This window comes from Phyllostomus hastatus, unplaced genomic scaffold (assembly GCF_019186645.2).
Source record: "Phyllostomus hastatus isolate PE091 unplaced genomic scaffold, TTU_PhHast_1.1 phas_contig_86, whole genome shotgun sequence".
Lineage (NCBI taxonomy): Eukaryota > Metazoa > Chordata > Mammalia > Chiroptera > Phyllostomidae > Phyllostomus > Phyllostomus hastatus.
The window spans coordinates 9,000,944-9,018,935 of record NW_025333977.1 but is presented as its reverse complement, the minus strand read 5'-3'; the positions used below and the strand labels follow the sequence as shown (position 1 = coordinate 9,018,935).

At 38.9% G+C, this 17,992-nt stretch overlaps 1 protein-coding gene across 12 annotated transcripts in view; it reads right to left on the bottom strand.

Moving 5' to 3' along the window:
• MBNL1 (muscleblind like splicing regulator 1) overlaps window positions 1-17,992 on the bottom strand; it is a 190,213-nt gene that overhangs the window by 21,366 nt on the left and 150,855 nt on the right. For all 12 annotated transcript variants that reach the window (XM_045851110.1, XM_045851101.1, XM_045851108.1 and 9 more), the window contains one exon: window positions 8,794-8,994. In XM_045851110.1, coding sequence (XP_045707066.1) covers window positions 8,794-8,994 — 201 coding nt within the window. The remainder of the gene's footprint in view (window positions 1-8,793; window positions 8,995-17,992) is intronic.

Here is a 17,992-nt window from a genome sequence, read left to right as displayed (position 1 = left end):
ATTTCATCTGTCTTTCTGACCACCACCACCACCAACAAATGTCAAGCATAACCAAGAAGTTATAATTCAAAAAACAAAGATGGTAAAGCCCTCATCCAGACCTACAGTTCCCTACGCAGGCTGAATACCAGAAGTCGCTGGGAGCTGTCTGAACCACAACCCCCCAGTACCTAACCAACATTCACCGAATTCAACATAGCTGGGAAGCCAGATATATGTACATGAGAATAAAAATCTGTCATGCATATAGATGGAATTCATGAGAAAGTGACACTGTGATAAACAAAAACTCTATTTTTCTGTGCAAGTGAATCTGTGGACACAGCCTTACCCGACAGGACACCCACAGTCCTCGCACTACTGCTCTACTGCTCTGAGCTCTCCCACCGTGCCTGCTTCTCCCACAGGCCGTGGAGAAGCCGTCAGCAGGGGACTTGATGCTCTGCTTCTCCACTGATCTTGTCTTTGCCAAATTGACAAGAAAGAAGATCTAGAGGTAGTCTGTTTGTAGGATCTTTAGTAACTATTAAAATCAAAGATCTGCCATTTTCTAAAAACAATTATGGCAGTGCTGGTGCCAGAAATTTGAGCATCGTTCTCCCAAAACATCATCTAAGTGCTGGGCTGATGTTGACTTTTTATTTCTTGATCTCGATGTACTTCCTTTTCTTAGCGATGTGAACTTAAACTTGGGTTACATGAAAATGGTCATTCTGAGATAGTGTTTCGTCCCTCCCCATCTGCTTTATTTGGGTGTGTGCAGTTTGTATAGCTCTATTTATTTATTGTATTGGTTTATTTGTAATACAGGTTTATTGTAAAGGTTTATTGTGGTTTTGTACTTGCAAGGCACCTTTAGAGAAAAACCTAAAACAAGTTAAGGCGGGTTGATAACTGGCACTTAGCTCAGAACCAGCTCTGATGCCAGCCTTTTCTGAACTTCAAAGAATTTAGTCAAATGCTTTTGCATGATATGTGTTTGACTGTTTCATTTTTTTTTCCAGCTTATGGTTTCTCTTGACATGGGAAATGGAACAGAAGAAATGCACTGAAATAACTGTTCTCCCATTATCCCTGTCTTTGAAAAAATAAAAAAGTAAAAATATCACTTGTGAAAGCCTGCGCTTGTGGGAGCTGTGGGCTGGAGGGGCCGGTTGGGCCTGGTTTCCCTCACAGATTCCAGAAAACTTTACACTATGCTGATCTCCAACAAAAATCTCTTAGAGATAGAATTCTATTAGCAAATTATAATTGACAGACAAAATTTCATCTGGCAACTCAAATCGGGATAAATTGTACAATTTATGGTACTGTTCAAAAATTTGGAACACAGAAGGTAAAATTAAATTTGAAAACCTAACATATAATAGACGTGTACAATATAGGTATCTCTTTTGGAGAATACATAAGTCATTTCCAACATCCCCTAATACCATAAATATTGTAAAGAATACATTCATGACTCTAGACATTTTTTGATCAGTGTCTAAGGATAAATGTGCAGAAATGGCATTAGAGGATCAACAAATATAAGTACTTTTTATAGTTCAGTAAGTGGTCTTTCAAACTTAGATTACAATAATTCCATCCATTTAGCTAAATGCATAATATGTTTCAATCAAGAAGAATGTTGGTTGAGTCTTTTACTCTCTGTAAGTATTAAAGCAGGATTTGTTATGTAAATCAGAAAAGCCTTATATATTTTCATACAAAATGAGTAAGAGTTTGCTTTCAAGGTAAAAAGCAGTATTTCAATGAAGATATTCACTGAAAACACTTAAAGGCTACATTCTATTCCCAGAAAAACATCTATGGAATAAAAAAAAAATCAAAAGAGAAATTAATCAGAAACATGTCCCAAAGAAATGCAAATTAATTTTGTATAAAGCTTCTTCTTCTGCTAATTATAGAGCAGTACTACAAGGAAAAGGGAAAACAGGTTTACACTCAGCAATTGTGGGGTCTAGTCCCTACACTTCCCAGCTGTAGAATTGCGAACACTAAGAAAAGGTAGACAGCTTAAAACACACCACACACATCTGGTTAAAACGGGCAGTTCTGTTATATGACCTCTAATTTTATATAAACACGACAGACATTTTTAAATGGTTGAAATAATAGTTTTTGTAAGTAGTATTAAATTCATCAGTTCTCCTCAAGCTAAGGCATTGGGATTCTAAGGAAATGAAAGTCAGCGTTTGAACTTACTCAAAACCGGACAGTCAGCTGCATGTCCTTTAAGGAGAGATCCCTTTCAGTAACACGAGGTGTGCTTGCCACAGTTAACTCACTCGTCTTTAGAGAATGGCATCCAAAAGCAGAAACAGGAGGCTACTCACAACAGGACAGGGACTCTGTCCATTTAATAGTTGGGAAGCCAATCTGAACCCAATGACCAATATTAAATAAGGAGTTTATTCAAAGACATACACATACCTGTTGTGTAACAATAAGTATCAGGGACTTTATTTTCTATTAACTGGAGCTAACACAACACATTAAAAAGGTAATGCTGGATAATCAATGATTTTTATAAATCTCCACAGCATTACTGGTCAAGAATATACAATTTAATGCAAAGGAATTGTCTGTTATTTTCAACTAAAAAGGATTCAAATCTCCACATTTTAAAATTCTGGTGATTAGGGGAAGTGAGCTTAGGTAACTGTATTCAACATAATCTCATGATATGGTATCTAGTTTCTATTACCTAAAAATTATACCAATTTGGTCCACCTGACCCTCATTTTCCCTCTTTTAAAAGATGAAGGAAAAGGCACCCATTTCAACTATCTCACAGGATTTCTGTTGAGATCAAGTGGGCATTTTCTTTGGAATCTACAAGGCAGAGCCCATAATTATCCGCAGGTCAGAGAAAAGAAGCGTATTTCTATAGATGGATGATACAGCTAAGGTTTTGTAACTTGACTTCATGCGACAAAAAAATCAAATCTGAACATACAGCAATGACCAGCTAAAGAAAACTTCCCACTAAATCCACTGTTAAATTATAATTTATTCATTCCTATGAAAGAATGTGCAGGGAAATACAAACAACTACAGGAGAAGCTTATTAATATGTCAAAATGCTCAAACCTGTAGTTACTTTAATTACTCTTTCTAAATAATTACAAAGATGGAGCAATTTTAGCTTTAATTTCCATGAGGAAATTAGTGGAAGAACAGCAAAAATGAGTGGCCACGCCAAGATCAGCCATCACCTTATTAGAAACAATTTACAACTCTGTCATCTCTAAAACAAAGTGAAACTACTCACAAGATAAAGACAGAGACATAGCACATTGAATATTTTAAATGAGGGTGGAAGTACACTTTTAAGAACTATTCTAAGCTTTATTAGAGATTCTAAAAATAATTTTAAACTACAGGGTCTGGCACAAATAATGCCCCTTTTTATTATAGAATCTCTTAATACAAAATCATAAGCATGTAATTCTGTAACATAACAATATCACAGTCAAGCACACCATATGATATTTTAGGTGAAATGTTCAAATTAAAACTATAAACTATTATACCCATATCATTACTCTACCAACCCCCATTCAAGCAGGCCTTACTTCTGCTGGACCCTGTATATAAACCTATGTGCACAAAATTCTTAACATTTTTTAGTAATTTTCTAGGACAACCAAAGTATCAAATAAGCAGTACCCAAGCATTTTCTGAAAAAACAAACAAACAAACAAACAAACACAAAATTCCAATAATCCTGTCAATAAGCCCTTCTTTTATTAAGAGCATCTGCTTTTTCTAATCTTATTTTTCAAAGTGAATGTCTTTTATATTTAATAGATCATTCCAAATCCATTAAACTCCTATAAAAACCCCAATCTAAGCATGCTTTTACTATCACTTTAATCCTCATTTAGCCTCACATGCTGCTTATTGATTAGTCAACAGGTCTCATATTTTTTGTCATATAAAAAATCAGTGAGCCCTGGCTGGGTAGCTCAGTTGGTTTGAGCGTTGCCCTGATACACCAAGGTTGGGGGTTTGATCCCTGGTCAGGGTCAGGGCACATAATTAATGCCTCTCTGTCTTTCTCTCTCAGCCCCTCTCCCTCCCTCTCTCAAAAATCAATCAATAAAAAAATATGATAGTCATTGGAGTCTTCTTTGTCAATATTTAGTAGCAGCATCCAGTACCAGTGGCCTGAATTAGAAATCCATGTCACGATTAGCTCAGTAGAATAAAACTTTCAGCACAAGAATAATTTACTTTAAAACAAACTCTATCTGAAAACATCAAAAGCCAAGCTGTTTGTCCACCTTTCCTGAATTACTTTGTATTTTTTCTCATATAGACTGTTAACATAAAAACAATACTGTTAACAGAATGGAAATCTTTTACCTTCATCAGCATCTGAAACGCGCGGCCACTGGTTTGCTTTTGTTTGATGCTAATGCTATTCCATGGTATAAATTACCTTAATAATCACTGTTATTTACTAAAACATTTTACTATGCTGTTCATTATGGTCTCAGCAACTTATATGGTAGGATGCTGAGTGAATTGGAAGAGGCAGACTTTTAATTCAGAGTCACAAATAACTGTTACATGAGGTAAATGGTGAAAAGTTGGGACGCCAAGAAGAAATGCCGGCATCCAGCAGTGGAAGTGTTCTACGAACTCTCTGTCCTTAGACTTGCCTTGCAGATCTGCAAAAAAGGGCCCCGAGTCCCACGGACGGCCATCCGAATCAGCCTCTGACAATGAAGCCCTGCATTTGTAACAATCATCCCAAGGACTGGGGGCAGAAACAAGACATCATATTTTGTACTCGGAATGCTCAACATTGAAACATGTTGCCAAGGAGAATGCTAACAAAAGTGAAAAATGGGTCACGTTTTACCTGCTCTGTTGGATCACGCTAAACTCTGCACGAGCGCACGTGTCTGTGATTAACTGATGAGCTAATCGACTGTTTGACTGATTCGTTGGTTCATTCATTTAATGCGCTACTGAGCACCACTCGTGAGGCTGGCCCTGCTCTGATGTGGACCTTGTCTCGTGTTCAATACAAGAGCAGCTGAGAGATTTCAGAGATAGCCTGCACATCTACGTGAAAGCTGGTCAACAGTTCTTCATTGGATATTGTTGAATAAATGAGAGAGTGGATGCGTTCAGGGGTCCTTTTTGTACCAAGAAAAATTACTACGTTTCTCAGCAGTCAGTCAAACAATGATTTCCTGAATTATTCTGCATAGTGAAGCAGGACAATGACTAACACCTTTAGCCCTTTCTAGTACCTGTGGATTTTAAAAATTTCTTAAAATAATTAGTCAAAATAAATTACTGCTTAGAAATTATAGAAAAGTATTCCAAGGTCAAAAAATGGAATTTGAAAAGCCATTATAACTGATATTTAAGACATTTGCTCCTCATTAGAGAACATGATGAAAACTGACTTTTATCATATAGGAAGTACGTGGCTACCCAGTCTTGTAAAGGAAGTCCAACGAAGAATGGACAATACGAATACTGACATAAACCTTGTATGTGTTTTACATATACACATAAACTCTCAGCAGCTTGTGGCTGGCATTACAAGGAAGAAAATGACCTACATATACCTAGAATGTTTTAACAGCAAGTGATCTTAGAGATTTATCTAGTACAATCCCCTAATTTTATATGTGAGGAACAGGAAGCTCAGAAGACATGAGAAGCTTGATCCAAGCTTACACACCTAACTAATTAGCAACACCACTAGCACTAACCCTTGGATTCCTGTTTTCCAATTTACCATTTTTTGTAGGATCACTTTGAGTGCTGTAAATACATGTCAGTTCATGCAAGCAATTATATAAGAACCAGAAGGCTGATAAATCCCTTTTTAAATTTCTTTTTTTTTAAGATTTTTTTTTTATTTTTTAGAGAGGGGAAGGAAGGAGAAAGGGAGAGAAACATCAATGTGTGGTTGCCTCTCAAGCACCCCCTACTGGGGACCTGGCCTGCAACCCAGGCATGTGCCCTGACCAGGAATTGAGCTGGTGAACCTTTGTTTCACAGGCCTGCACTCAATCCACCGAGCTACACCAGCCCGGGCTACATTTCTGTATTGTCTACCAAGTTATAGCAAAAAGAAGATAGCGGCATGAAACACCAGCCAATATTTTACTGATTTAAATGTTTTCGCCTCAATAGGAATTCGAAAGTTTGAAAATGTACTGCAGAGTTCCTTGAGGAAAAAAAGCAGAGCATAGATTTAAACCCTGAATAATGAAACATGGGGCCTGCAGCAAATAAGTGTGTACATGTACTGCCATGTCGTTTGTACTTCAGTCAGCAGAGCAATGAGCAAGGGAGGAAATAGCCTGAAAATAAGAGTGTCTAAAATCACAACTGTCCAGGAGGAAGACATGCCCCTTAGCTTCTCATTGCAGTAGCCTCACAGGCTGTCACCGTGACACTGGATCAGATCCAGTGCACAGGAGGAAGACAGGAAGCTGTCCTACCATCAGGCACTTGGATAAGTGGTGTTCAGGTTAAAAAGGACACAGCAGTCGATGCACCAGTAGCATAGCAAAATAAGACAGACAAAATACGCAAAATATAGCTTCTGCCCTCCAAAAAATAAAATGAAACAACAGAAGTTTTCACTTTAATTCAACACCATACGAAATATAATCATTTACAGACTACTTGAAATTGTGAGAGGATTAGTGTAGAGGAGTTCTAACCACACAGCTCAGCCTTTTAAAAAAAGAGTTAAATGGGTATGTTCTCAGTTTTTACAATACCATTTTTTATCAACAATGCACTAAAGTTCATCTCAGACTACTTATGTGGTTCCCATTAATCAATGATTATGAATTATGAACCCAGGGTTTGCTTCAGAAAAGTTGGTGGAGCAGGGGGGTTCACAAGTTGAGCATCTGATAAATTTTAAATATTTAAAATTTCTTAAATTTGCCCTGGCTGGTGTGGCTCAGTGGATTGACTACCAGCCTGCAAACCAAAGGGTTGCCAGTTTGATTCCCAGTCAGGGCACATGCCTGGGTTGTGGGCCAGGTCCCCTGTTGGGGGTGTGCGAGAGGCAACCATACATCAATGTTTCTCTCCCTCTTTTTCTCCTTCCCTTCCCCTCTTCGTACAAATAAAATAAATAAATAAATAAATAAATAAATAAATAAATAAATAAATAAATAAATAAATAAAATCTTTTAAAAATGTTTTCTTAAATTTCCTCCTAATATATCTGCAAATGGCATTATTAATGAATGAACGAGTGCAACTGTGCAAAGACAAACCACATACAAGTCCAGGTGCATCTCTCTGGCACACAGCTGAGTCCCATGTCCATAAAGGGCATGCAACTAGATCTCAACGTCCTTCCTGGGTCCTGCTTACAGTAACCATGTAACTAGCAGTCTTTTCTAAAATGTTGAAGGAAAGCAAGAAATAAGCCTAAAACAAACAAAACTTGAAAGAGTATACAGGAGCCAAAATTTGCTGCCTCCTCTTTCTGCTATCACCTGTATGGGATGGGAGAATAACATAGTGTTTAAAAGTGGAATTCTGAGTTCATACCCCACTGGGATATCCTACCTTTGTGACCTTGAATAAATTATGTCACATCTCTCCCCATAAATTTATTGCCCTCTAAAATGGAGTTAATGATGGAATCTTCCTCAAAAGATTGTTTTGAGGGTTAAATGTGTGATGCATGTAAAGCGTTGACTCTATTTGGTAGACAATAAATATCCATTAAGTATCAGCTAGTATTATTACCATCAATAAGGTGGTACCAGTTGGAACTATGCTGAAATCTGAGATCCTTTGTGCAGCATGCAATGAAACTTGACAAATAAGAAATTGGTGCTTATTAAATAAATTGTTGCTAAACTGATACATTATTAGTGTCAATTATGTTCACACAAAAGCCTTATTCTGCTGCTTTCTCAGTAACGAATACATGCAAAACTACGTGTCATTCGGTATTGCCTCACCCCAGTCAGGGAAGAGGAGAGGTCATTCTGTTCTTTAGTTGGACATGGATGCCAGTTTTTAGAGCTTCATGGACAGTAATGTTGCCAATTCCCTTCCATCTATACTTTGCCAAATCCATTAATTTATAGCCATGTTGACACTCAGAACAACAACTTCAATGTAAGATTTATATCTTTAATCTTTTTCATGTAGCAATAGCAAAGCACATACACCTGATGATTCTTGACTCTAGGACTTAGGGCATCACCAATTGCAATTAAAAATGTTTACAAGAGCTCACATCATAAACAAAGCTGCCTTGCTATTCCAACCAAAATATAGTAAAGCATATGAGGCAATTTGCAACAATATAAATTTTAAAGCGCTTTAGAGATAGTAACTAAGTAACATCTTTTTGAGGACAAGTCCGAGGGGACTGATAAAATTTGTTGTTCTTAATAGTAACATTGACAATAACAATAAATATTTAAGAAGCATTTTCTGGGTGCCAGACATTCTTTTGGCTCTTGGAGGTGCCATTATTATCTCCATTTCAAAAAACAAGGACACTGAGGCACAACAAAATAACAGGCCATCTGACCCCAGAGTCCAAGTTCTTATTCGTTATATTACATAAGGATGTTGTGGCTTCTATGAACATTATACTCGTCAAATATAGCATACCTGTATTCTAGTGATATGCTCCCAACATTAAACCACAACCTCTGATTTGAATTTTTAAAAAAATTTATATAAAAATTTTTTATAAACAAAGAACTAGCACACTTTGCAAGTTAGAACAGAGTACATATAAAGAAACCAACGAATTATTCCTACCTCAAGTCTGTCTGTCCGCATTAATTTCTGTGCAGCAGCTGCAGCAGCTGCAGGAACAGGGACCCCAGGATTCCCTGTAACCAGCATTGGTGCAGTCGGCAAGATCTCCGCTGGAACCAGGCTCGGGGAGACAGGTCCCAGGTAAGGATTAAAGGCTGCTGATGCATTGGTGGCTAAGCTTGGTGCAACTGAAAACATTGGCTGAAAAATGAAGGGGAAAGTAAAATTTAATATGAAGGTCTTGGTTGAAAGTTGATATCCTACATTATTCCATTTGCCCACCATCCACCCATCCATCTATCCCCAATCTATTTCCCCTTTCCTCCCTCCCTCCATCCCTCCCTCGCTCCATTTGATTCTGTGTTTATTTACTTTCATTCAGGATAATGAAGTTTCTTAAATAAGCACTGATCAAATTAATGTGGGTTTTTTTTTCCTGAAATATAACAGGTAACATACCATGAAATTTCCCACTGAAATTTTAAAGCCTGGGTTCTATAATACTTGCAATTTCTTTATGAACAACAGATCAACTATTCAATAGGGAAACTCCCTGTGGTTGCCCAGTCTCCATCTTTGTCCCGATTCAACCCTAGAAACTTGTCTAGGAAATATCTTCAATAATTGCTCTGTCAGACGTACTTGAAAGATCTGTTTACGACTGTTAATAGGTTGCCAGTGTCCTATTACCTGGAATAAATAAAGCAGAGCTCTCAGCGGATAACTGAGTTTCACAGCCGATGTAAACTGTGAATAAATCTCACGGGATAAGTGAAAGGAGATGATGGCACCATTCCTTTCGAGCACACAGGGTAAAGTGTTTGGCATATTCACTTGTTGCAGGCTTTCTGGGGAAAATATAAATATTCCACCAGCCTATCACACCCTTGTGAGCTGTTTAACAACAAACGCACCATACTGGGGGGAACCATTCGGAATTGTGAAGTCTGAAACAGAACGCTTCTGATGAGGTGTTACAAGACTATTCGAGGGAACACCTATAGCGGCACTAAAGAAAATGCGCCAAGATCAGATTTCTGCCAGAAATGTTTTCGTTGATATACGAGAACGGTTTCTATTTGTTGATATAAAAATTGGTATATCAGGAACTCTGTTCTTGATAGACTAAATCATTTCCCTGAAATCTACTGTAGCACTTTTCCAGGTTTAAAAGCATAATCTAGCACAACAATTTCTCATCTTATTGATGATAGGTATTTTCAACTTCTTATTTCAATGGAGTTTCAATGCTTAAAATTTAATGCCTTATGTAATAATGTTTGTAACCCAAACACAAAAACTAATGGACAAAATAGGTCTGCTCTTGAAGGAAATTTTTAACAATTTATTTTCTTTTACCCTGCGGCAAGGAAAAGAATCATAGAAATTTTTGTAGAATAAAAGGCACATTACAATCTGGCTAATTCTTCCTTCTGATAGGAATAGGACGTTAGATGATCTGGAGTTTATACAGTATTCAAGAGAAATTTGGAGTAAGTGGTAACACAATTAAGATGTATATGACAAAAGTGAACCTTATAGCTCAAAAAAACATGTTAAAATATATGCATTTCTTTTAGCTAGTCCAGCCCTGACGTATCCCATATCTGTAAGAGGAAAGCGGAATTCAGGTATTCCCTTTTCCTCAGGGCAGTGGTTCTCAACTACTGGTGATTTTGCCTCACTGGTGATATCTGGCAAACCCTAAAGACATTTTTGGTTATCCCAGCTGGGGGCTGGGGGCACCATTGCATTTAATGCATACAGTGCAAGGATGCTGCGAGGTGCTCTGGGACCCACAGAGAGCCCCTTACAGCAAAGATTTATCCCACTTCAAATGGCTACAGGGCTGGGGTGGAAAATCCCCATCCTAAAGAGGCACTCTCCTCTCGACCTCACAAATTGTGTTTAGGACAAAGTCTCTGCAGCTCACATACACAATTTTACTAAGACGACCATGAAACATAGAATATATATTATATAATTTGATTTACTTGGGAGAAGGAAACAATACACCATATTTCCCCTGATACTTTCAAGTTAAAATAATTATGCCTGCAAATGCGTTGGTTTAAATGCCACAGTTAACTGCCCGGCCAGGTCGATGGCTCTTGGTGTGATGAAGTGGCCGTAAGTGACACCTCCCACCCCCAGGCCCATCCCCACTCACAGCAGCTACACATTGACAACAAGCAACATTCCAAGTGTTCCAGACAGTCACAATCCATAACCTGTCAGAAGCCGGGGCCCAGGGCAATCTCTGCCCAACAACAGTCACTTGAATGGCAGCTGATTTTATGCTGCTTCACTGTCTACTGGCTGCCAAGGTGGCAGTCGGACAAGGATCAGCCTGCACAGTGGATGCATGTTGAACTTGGATTTCTACTCTGAAACATTCACGTAAAACTTACCCTGTTACATGCTCTCAGATACAATATGTGAAATTTCATTTTTCACATACTGACAAATCTATTTTTTCTATGAGATAGTTAAGAATTAGAGGAAGTTTAGCATTATAAGCTAAAGACTAGTTTAGAATATGGAGAACAAACACAAGGTAATACCATTTGTTGCTATCAATTCACATGTATTTCCAGAGGGTGCATTTTTTATGTATACTTCAGAAAGGTATTGAGATGTTTATGTCACTACACAACTCACTATAATTGTGCAGAATCAGAGGTCAAAGTTACTAACTTATTTGGAGGGAAGAAAAGCATTCGATTTTAAGAAAATAAGATCAGTGGCCAATAAAATTCAGCTTTGTTAAAGCTCATTGAATAAAATAAACATCATCCACAATGCATATAATACAGCCGTTGCATATTACAGAGAAAAGAATATTTTCATTAGATAAAAAATATGGATCTTATTAACTGGCAACAATTTTCCCGTGGATTGTTTCTGTAGAGTTGTCACGTGAATTGACTTCCCGACTTAATTCAGCAAAACAAATTCAGATCTGATGAATTTTAGGACATTCTCCTTGAGTAAAACCTGCAGCAGCTTTTAAAAATCTGAAACATCAACTATTCAGCAAGCATTATCTCAAATTGTTCCCTCTCCAGATAAGTAGAGCTATTTGCTAAACAAGCAGGCAATCAATAATAATAGCTCTATGCTTTGAAACTTGATTCCCAAAAGCTGCTAACAAAAATTTCAACATTACTTTATTTCTTTTCAGGTTTTTGTAAATTTGTTTCATCCCTTTTTCAGAGCACCTTGCTGGAGGTAGGTCACTGCTGGACCCATCAGTGCCCTAATCAGATTAGTAAAGAACTTGAACTGCTGCTCTGGCAACTGCCCAATCCCCAAAGCGACCCTGCACGCAGAGGCTTCGGCAGACTCACAAGGACGGATATTAACGCGACGGTGTTATCAAGTAGCATCCTATTTTCTCCGAAGTATCCACAGGATAATGTATAACTGCGTAATTGGTACATTTGATACTAACTGCTTCCTTGTAATAATTATTTAGGTATCTTGGTTCCCGGAAGGCGTAAGGAAGGTCGGCTTATTACTGTCTTTTTACCCTGAGCAGAGAAAAATAGCAAGTTTGCTAATGCTGATACTTTTATGAGCTAATCATGTGTTTGTTTTAAATGAGACACCCTGATTCCATTAAGGTAATCAGGCTTTATTATAAATGAAAATGTTATTTAAATGCTAATTTAATCATAAAATGTTACACTATGACCCTAGTTAAGTGTGAGCAAACACGATTATTAGCATAATTCCCTCTATTTATTGTGTGCCAGGCACTGTGCTAAGTGCTTTACCTATGTTTTTGTACTTAATCCTCGTAACACTGGAGTATAAACGTCGGAGGACAAAGAAACACAAAAACTCCACTGCTTTTGTTTTAAGAAGGGGTTGGAGGGGAGATACCTGTTTAGTAGGCTAAAGTCCCAGACCTGGAGCAATGTCTGGCACATGGTAGGGACTCCTTAAATATACCATGAACAAGTGCCTGAGTGAGTGAGTGAATGTGTGAATGAGTTACAGCCTGCTGGGTGGGTCTGATTAGTCCTATTTTGCAGATAAAGAAAGGGTCTCACAGAGATTACGGGCCCACAGTCACAGATGAGTGCGTGGGAGCCCTAGGATATGGACACAGATGTGTCTGATTCCAGGGGGCTCTGAAAACAGTGGGTCTCAGTGCTGGCGGTCCATCAGAATCACCTAGAGAACTTCACATCCCCAATGCCCTGCTACACTCCCCCCCATCGCAATCTCTGGGACAGGTAAGTAGTAAGGGGCAATTTTTGAATGCTCCTGGATGATCCCATTTTCCTACACGATATGGCCTTCCACTACTATTTACAAACAAAAATAGATGCAGCGTTCTGATTCTGTGTGAGGACTCTCAGGACATGTGTTTGCTTCAAGCTTTCTTCACCTGGACCCGGTTTTCCTCCACGTTCAAGGCCGCTCCTGCCAGCCCAGTTTACGTGAACTCCTAAACATGTTTCCAGGGCCAGGACTCTCCCTGCTGAAGTTTCTTTTCCCTGATCCATCCACACCTCCAACTATAAACAAGCTTTTCCTGCCCTCAGCTCTCCTAGAATTCCTCACCACTCAAGTCTAGCATGCATCACCCCATCACCCCCTGTGTGACCTTGACCATCTCTCCTGCTCGCACCAGACGGCCAGCTCTCAGAAGGCAGGCTTGCGTGCACTCTGTTCATTTTGTACATATCCTGCAACCACCATCTACACAGGTCTTAAACGGACAGCACTTAACCCATGTAGCGGTGGGTGTGCTGGGCCTCTGTGCCACAGGAACTAGCAGGGGCATTAAATAGTTCCGAGAAACAGATGTTTAAACATTAAAAAAGAGATCTGATGTTACTTCCTCTTTTTACTTCAAAATTTAATCAGTGTACCTAATATGCTTGTTAGAGTTTAATTTTTCTTTTCCTTTTGCAATTTTTAATACTGAATTTTCTAACTTGTCATGTTACCATGCTGTAATATTGCAAATATCATAGGGGCCCTAATTAATTTTAAAATGTTATGTGAAATAGGACTTGTTTTGCAAACAATCTTGGCAAGTTTTAATAAAATGGAAGGAGTAGATGCAATAAATAATAGATAATTAGTATCTACTGGGATTACAGAACACAAATTTTAAGTCAGATCTGTCAAGATTTTATGTGTGTGTGTCTATTTGTCAAGGTCAAAGTTGCACACAGTAAACAAATAAATCTTTTTAAAAAATTTAACAGAACAATCAAGATGTATAAAACCAGATTTCTGACTACAACTAGATTTCTTGCGCAACCCTGTACAGGAGCTATAATCAGCCTCTCGAAACAATTATTCTGAATACAAACATAAAGCCAAAAGCTAGTGAGAGTTATCCACAAATTCACATTATAATGCATTTTTTTCTAAGAAGATAGCATATAACTACCATCAAAGAAATACTGTTTTAAAGTCTTTGTAGACTGCCTTGCTGACTGGGCAAGTCAAATGACTATTTGCCTTATTCTTAATTCCACTTTCTCTCTCAGTTGGACTGAACATTAATATGCAGAAGACTCACTTTTAGCTCTCCAGTTAGAAGAGTATCCACAACTATGCCCAACCCTGTGATTTGGGGCCCATTCTCAAGCTGCTTGAGGAAGCGCCGGCTCCTTGACTGAAGTGGGCGCTAGGTAAGAAGGGCTGATGGACGAAACATGATTGGGGTGGCTGCCTGGGAAACATCTCACCAGAAACACGTTGGGATGCAGCAGCCTTATCTCAACCACTCACTGGATAAACTGGAAGGTAAAGCACTAAAAAATAGTTTAAGACTCCTAGGTGTCCCTGGAAGTGTGACAAATGAGGAGTTCAAAGCTTTCAAGATCCAACTGCCAACAAGTCCTTGGAACACAAGGCGAGAGCAGACACGAGATGACAGAAGCAGCGGAGACGCTCCCAAGACTTTGGCCAAATCCAGTAACTCTGAATTCCACTGTCCTTAGACTACTTCCAGTGCATGAAATGCACAGGGAATCTGACATGAGTTAGGAAACTCAAGACGGCTAGGTGTGTGTGCCTTCAGGAGAGCTGCCATCGGAAACGATGGATGACCGAGGCTAACCTTTGTGAGCACAGGGAAAAGGCACATGCTGGCTCTTGGAGGGCAGTGACAGGAGCCTGGAATCAACAGAATTTCTGAAAGATATCCTTCAGGAATGGACCAAAGAAATATACCAGATGCCTCCAAGTTGGGAGCCACAAGATGCAATCTATCTTTGGTTAGTTTATTTAGTAATTTCTTGTTAGATTACCTCTGCATCAGATGGTACATGGCAAAGTAAAAAAAAAAAAAAAAGAATTTAAATAGCACTTAGGACATAAATCCAAAAGTTTTATTTTTTTTTAAATCTGGATAATTAAATACTACAGGTCTTCCATTTATCTTCAAGTTACATAGCTAGTCAGCAGCAGGGCCCACAGTCATGTTCACTGAACTCCCCAAACCTCTGAGTCTTCATCTACAAATGTGGTATAATATTACCTATGTTATAGGGCGGTTGTGAGGGTTTATGGTACAAAAAGTACTGAGTTCAGTAAATGCCTCTAAAGTATTGTATTTGTCCCCAAAATGTTAATTCTTCTTTCTGATTCTTGGCTTGGTGCATTTCATTACAATTTAATAAAGTCCATAACAACAGGAAACTCTCCTATAAATCCCTGCATTCCCCAAGTCAGCCTGGTGTCATATTCCAAAGATCTTAGATTTATAGCCCAGGCTCTCAAAATTTATGAGAAAATGAGAACCCAAACCGAGTGACATAATAGCAATTTCCTGGTCCCCGAGGTACCCTCGCGCAGCCCCTGGCTGCTGGTGCTAACAGCCTGATGAAACACATCCACCTCTCGCCCCCATTCTCCCTGCCGTCTCTGCAGCTGGGCTTGGGCTCCGGTTCCGTTTCAGGGGGAAGGTAAACCACCGTGAACCTCTGCCTGCTTTTCTCACGTTTGGGAAACTCCCTCATTCATTCTTTCACTCGTGAAGCAACTTCTTATCTCTGCTGCATGCCAGGATCAACACTAGATACTTGTGCATCCATCCCATCAGACCTGGCTCACCCCTTGCCCTGTTCGTGTTCCTCTAGCTTCAGTGCGGGGGGCCAAACTGGCTGCCCTTAAAAAAAAGAGCACGAAGATGTTTCACCTGGGTGACCACCAGCCCCGGCACTGCTCGGATACCGCCGACACTCTGGACACCACGGGTCTGCTCAGGGCACCGTCTCCTTGGATGGCGCCACTAGCTGGGGTGGATCCCAGCTTATGCAGCGTTTTCAAACACTGCCATCTGCTGCCATCTGTACCCAGGGACACCCTCTTTGAGCGGCAACCCTTTTCCACATCGGTCACCTGGCTGCTTCTAGCCCCGTGACATTATTCCCTATTTGTATGCCCTGCATTAAAGGTCCAGTAGGCAGCTGGTGATGACCATCTTGTTTATTTCTGAATCTCTGTATCATTACCCTCATCCAAACAGAGCTTACTACACAGAGGACCAGAAAGTTCCAGGTGAGGTTTCAAAGGCAAAATTCCCAGATCAAAAGCCTTCTCGATGGCTATTAAACCCCCAAATGCTGTAAAATTGAGTATTTAAAATGACTTCCATACTTATTACAAAATTGTCACTCTGCACAGAGTATATTTTTAGAGTATGATCTCACGATGCCTCTGGCAAAAGGGTAATTCCACATTCAAGTCTAGTCATATCAGGGAAAATGAACATAAAGCCTGAATGTGGTCACAGCTAATGAAAATTAATGCTTTGTCTAAGTGGAGAATTTTCCAACTAAAACACCAGAAAATGTGGTGATTTTTCTAATTGTTTCGGAAACCTGTGATTTAGTCATTTCCTAAACAAAGCATATTTGTTACTAGTATTTCAGAGCCAAGAGCATAGATGTTGCTTCCAGTTTGTTCCAGGATTTGGCATGAGATGACCCTGGAAACGGCCTTGGGAGTAAAACCCAAGGACGAACTCAGTAGAGAAACTGCCATGACCAATGCTGTTCTCGGCAGTCTGGGACTCGTGCTGATCTCAGAGGCGCCCTCCGTCACTGGGAGGCAGAGTGCGCTTTAAGTGTTTAAGTGGAACAGTGTATCTCACACCGAGGGGAGACCTTGTATCAACTTAGGTAGCAGCTACCCCGAGGATTTATCCAATCTTTGTATATGTGAGGGTCACATGTAACACAATCGGTGTCCAGTATTTTATGCTAGAGAGAATGATTCTACTTAAACTTTTTTTTTAAACCAAATGGAAGAGTTTGTGCTATCCCAATGGAGACATGTGAAAATCAGCAGATAATCTAAAAATAAATTTAAGATACCATATTTTAAACTGAGTCCAATAATGGAATATGAATATATATACATATTCATACATATATGCATATATATCAGGTTAAAACAGACAAAGAATAACAATAGTCTCTTACAATTGTATAGTATTGATCATTGGTATCACTGCCAATGTGATATGGAAATCCCTCCCACCTCAAAATGCCATCCATCCCTCTTTCTTGCAACGATTGGTGCATGAAGTTCTATGAGAGAATAACAATTACATTGAGTCCAGGTGTTAAAATGTATTAGGAAAAAAAATTAGCACACATGCTACATTACCCCCTACGACTACATACAAGGTAGTGACAAATTACCGATAGATATATTTTTATCATTGCAAATTCCAACATACATTTAAGTACAGAATTACCATATCACAATTAACATCAGAATATCTTTTGCAACCTAAAACTGATATTAATCTCTTATACTTCTATGAATAAATGTGAATAAAGATTATTAAAAAGTCATTTATGATATACACTCTCCAAAAATCCAAATAAATAAATAAGCATGTGTGCTTCAACTCAAAAGTTACTAACAAACGCTGCTCGGTGCTCATTACATTGCTATGACCACCTGCAGCTTATAAAATTTAGGTCTCTTCTAAAAGCCCTTGATGTTTCTGCCTCTCCTGATTACTTCTTCTTTTATTAGACCTCCAAGTCCGTGACATTGACTCACTACTGTTGTGATTCTTTCAGTATTAGGAACAACAAAATAAATTCAGTTTATGTTTAAAAGAATAGCAAAATCTCCTTTTTAAGAAAAAGGAGGGAAGAAAGGAAAACATGTTTTCAGAATTAAAGATGACACTGGCCAATTATTACTA